Below are 4071 nucleotides of genomic sequence, written 5' to 3'. Positions count from 1 at the left end.
AGGTGAACATGGACTCGCGAAGACTATAAAAAATTTTACGTAGGCCTAAAGTAAAGCTCGTATTATGGGATATTCGACATTGTTCAAAGCTACAACTGGATACAATCCTACAAAGCTACAATCCTAGCTACAACTGGATATCGACAAACTGGATATCGCCTTTATTCATGTCTAAGATCTTTAAAATACGGCATAAATTTACGTTGCGTCTGCCCAAATTCGTCATTTATCATGTGACACAGTGGCGTGCTGTCCATGGAAGCTGTGGAAACGCCGCTTCCCTTGTATTTTCTAAAATATAAATACATACTGCGCGTTTATTTTTATATTTGAACGTATCTACTCTGAATTAATTAAAATTAATATTTTATTATAACCGGATTATGTATCTTATTACAAATTTCTATACTACAGGTGAAAAAAATGATAAGATTTGCTATTGTATATTCGAAGATAAATTCGTATATGCATATTCCCAATGGAAGCGTTGCATTGTCGAGTACGGGATAGCTTCCACAGCGAAAATATTTGAGTGGTGTAGCAACCAGATTATACGCATTCGCGCATGTGCTTTACAGAGCTCCAACCTCACGTGGTTTAGCTGATGGATGCTACACCAAAATATCGTATAACGCTTCCAATGATTCTATCCAGGGCCGGCACAACCTCCCTATCATCAAATGTCGCCGCACGCCACTGGATTTTACACCAGAATGGGGACCACGCTGAGCAATATTCCATACATTGCTAAGGTCTCTGTATAGCATGAATGCCTTATACAAATATGTAAGTTATACAAAAATTGTTGTTGCTTGCAACGCGAAAGTGCCATGGTAGTTAGGTTTAATACTTTTGTAAGGAAATGTTTTCCGCATATTCTAAAATGTCACCACACCAGATTTTGCTGCATTTGAACCGGTAAAAATCTCTCCAGACAGCGTTAAATAAAGAAACTTTAATTATGTTAATATGGAATATATTAAATACCACGTTTTAATGAAAATATTTGCAGGTTACGAAAAATATTCTCAAATTTCTTCGACAATCGAAGATGCGTGAACATCGGCGGTGCCCACAGACTATAAAAATCCAGCAAAAAGTTGTGTAATGTTCCAAGCAAACGTTTAAAATGCGCGTGAAGCCTGTTATGATATTTTGTTTTAAAAACTTATATAATTAATTATAATGATAATTAAAACTTATATAATTAACGAGTAATTATTTTTTGTAACAATTTAACTTTTTAATTTAAAATATGATTAAAATTTGCAGCCTGGCATTGTGACGATATTTTTAATTTATTTAATTTAAAATATATTTTTTTCATCTCAAATTAATATACAGTATTATTAATTTGAGATGGCCCCTGTACAGTATACTTTTCCTTTAACAATAGAGTCGTGCAGGTCATCTATTAACTGCTTTCAGGGGAAAACTTTGAATTCAAATAACTTGTCTCGTCTTTCATCTATCTTACACCGTTCTCGAGATTAAAGAAAGACAGACGGACGGACGGACAGACGACAGTGGGAATTTATAGGTCCACAGTTTTTTCAAATTGCAGCCCAATTACTATAAAAAATGGTAAAAAGCTTAATTTTGAGAGTAGACATGCGTTTTATAAAAATTGTAATTGCTAATAACGAGTAAAATACCTAGTACTGTCTTCATTAAGTCTGTTTGCACTCGACCCACTCAATCTATAACCACCAAAATTTCATAGCGTCATATACAAATTTCCTTGCAAACTTTCAGAAATTTTCGACAGAAAACACAAGAGTTATTAAGTGGGTGAAAAATTGCATCATACAATAACAACCATATATATAGTAAATCTTTAACCTTTTTGCATTTCTCGACGTTTCAGTGTCCTCTGAATTTAAAAATGTAAAAATCTTGGGGATGTTCATTTTTGATTGATTTTAATATATTCCTTCTGTTATATAGAATAGCCGAAAAAGTAAAAGGAAGGTCACAAACTATAAAAAAGAGCATTATACATTATGCAAGAAGCTTGAAACTATGATTGAATTGTCGGATCAGCACTCCTACAAAGTGACGCTGTTTGCAATCAGGGCTACTTCTGGCCACGTTTTGGTCAACATTCGACAAAGTTGCATGGGATAATGGACAAATATCATTCATTAGTTTCTTTTGTATTTGTAGAATAGGCTAGAAGTCATAAATTTTGTGCTGTATGTTGATAATGGAATTTGGAGCCTCCTTAGGAAAAGGCAATCCAGACGAAAAAGGGGCATGTGCCCCAATGTACAGGCCAGGTGATTCAAAGCATTGAACATTAATTAACATTATCTGTAATTATATGATAAAAGAATATGTTCTCTGCCTATAATTAATTATTATACTCTCATATCGTTATGTAATATTTAGTTTATTCCGTCGTATATGTGTTAAGAAAACGTCGCCGTAATAATAATGTCAATCATTTGTATTCATTCGGTCTCAGATACAATTTCGTAAATAATTTCATAACATATTGTTTGTGTTTTAAATGCGCTGTTGCAATTGAGTTATTTCGAAATTAATTTATTTATTTTAAATTTTTAGAAACTGTCAAAACGTTGAATCGAAATTTATTTACTGTAAGGAATTTCAACCGAAACGGAGACAATTCGAATTTCTGGAAATTCGATAATTATTTTAAAACTATCGGGTGGGCCCGGCGTTGCTCGGGCAAAAGTAAGCTAGCGAAGATTAAGATTAAGATTATTACGTCATAGTCAACCTTACCCGTTTTCACAGAATGCAAGAATTGGGTTTCCCTGTTTCCGGACTAATTAGAGAATTTTTAGATGGGTTTAAAAATATGTTCGATTTCCCGCAAAAACGAAAAAAACTGCATCTGCGTCTTGCACGTCGCTTTCTCTTAACAATTCCATTGTTACGTAACACTTCCATTGTTGACACTTCCATTGTTACTTGACAGTTCCATTGCTACTTGACACTTCCATTGTCGATGGAAGTGTTAAGCCTTAATTTTGTCCCGCTCCCCCGTGAGGAGGAATTTCGAAAAATCCCTTCTTAGTGTGGGTCCTCGTGACCTACCCTAACTGTGTACCAAATTTCAACTTTCAACTCCTTACCGTTTTGGCTCTGCACTGATTATTATTATTATTATTATTTTTTATTTTTATTTCTGCACGATTTACATCGGAGTAAAAAATACCTCGTCCCGTAACCCACAGAAAAGAAGGTATCTGTTTCCATCCTTTTATTGTATTAGATGCACTTTAAGTGCAAGTAGTTCCTCTTCTCCCTTCCTTTTCCTCTTCTTAAAAGGTTTCCAGATGAGCATTGTGTACTAGTCTCAACAGTCGTATTGGGTAACTCTGGATGATGAATGATGTCTATCTGATAATTGCTGCGTGTCTGAAGATTGCTGTATGTCTTGAGATTGCTGCATATTATTCTTGACTGGATCTGGTGTGTTGACCACAAAGATAGTATTATCAAGCACTCTACTGAGTATGAGGGATGTGTGTATGGCTGCCTGTTTCTGAAGAATGCTGATGTCAATGTTGGATTCTAATTGATCTATGTATTTCTTTATGGTTTTTGCTACTACTCCTGTTGCTCCTATTACTATTGGGATGACAGTTATCTGTGTATTCCATAGACGGCTAACTTCAGATTTCAAAAGTTGATATTTACTTAATTTTTCAATTTCTTTAGCACCAATGTTGTAATCTGATGGTACAGTTATATCTATTAAGAATGTTTTATTGCGATTTTTATCAACATAAATTAAATCCGGTCTATTGTGAGATACAGTGACATCAGTTTGTACAGGCATTTCCCATAAGATCTTAACCGTACAATTTTCTTTAACTTGTGGCTGGATTAATGTTTGTATGAGTAAAGTAAGACCGGGATAGCATACGTATTTATACCTTTTATTAGATAACGTGAGTTAAGGTGTGTCTTTAAAAGTTTTTTAATCCTTCTAAAATATTCTTTTGTTATCTGTTCCCTAATAATACTATGTTCTATTTTTCCTGATTCATGCACTCCTATTTTTCCTATCCATCACCTATTGCAAGTTGGTCGAAA

The 4071-nt window shown here is 34.3% G+C and overlaps 1 protein-coding gene across 1 annotated transcript; it reads right to left on the bottom strand.

The window, feature by feature from the left end:
• Positions 1–3328: 3328 nt before the first annotated feature.
• On the bottom strand, positions 3329–3814 carry LOC136982498 (uncharacterized). Its single transcript, XM_067278996.1, has one exon. The coding sequence runs from the start codon at positions 3812–3814 to the stop codon at positions 3329–3331; it is 486 nt and encodes a 161-aa protein (XP_067135097.1).
• Between the last annotated feature and the right edge of the window lie 257 nt (positions 3815–4071).

Source organism: Centruroides vittatus, unplaced genomic scaffold (assembly GCF_030686945.1).
Source record: "Centruroides vittatus isolate TY-2023 unplaced genomic scaffold, ASM3068694v2 contig_846, whole genome shotgun sequence".
Classification (NCBI taxonomy): Eukaryota; Metazoa; Arthropoda; class Arachnida; order Scorpiones; family Buthidae; genus Centruroides; species Centruroides vittatus.
Note: the sequence above shows the minus strand (reverse complement) of the source record. Positions and strands in the feature narration are given on the sequence as shown.

Bases quoted from the DNA above. Each gene is read 5' to 3' on its own strand.
- LOC136982498 (XM_067278996.1), bottom strand. From the start codon at position 3,814: ATGCCTGTACAAACTGATGTCACTGTATCTCACAATAGACCGGATTTA.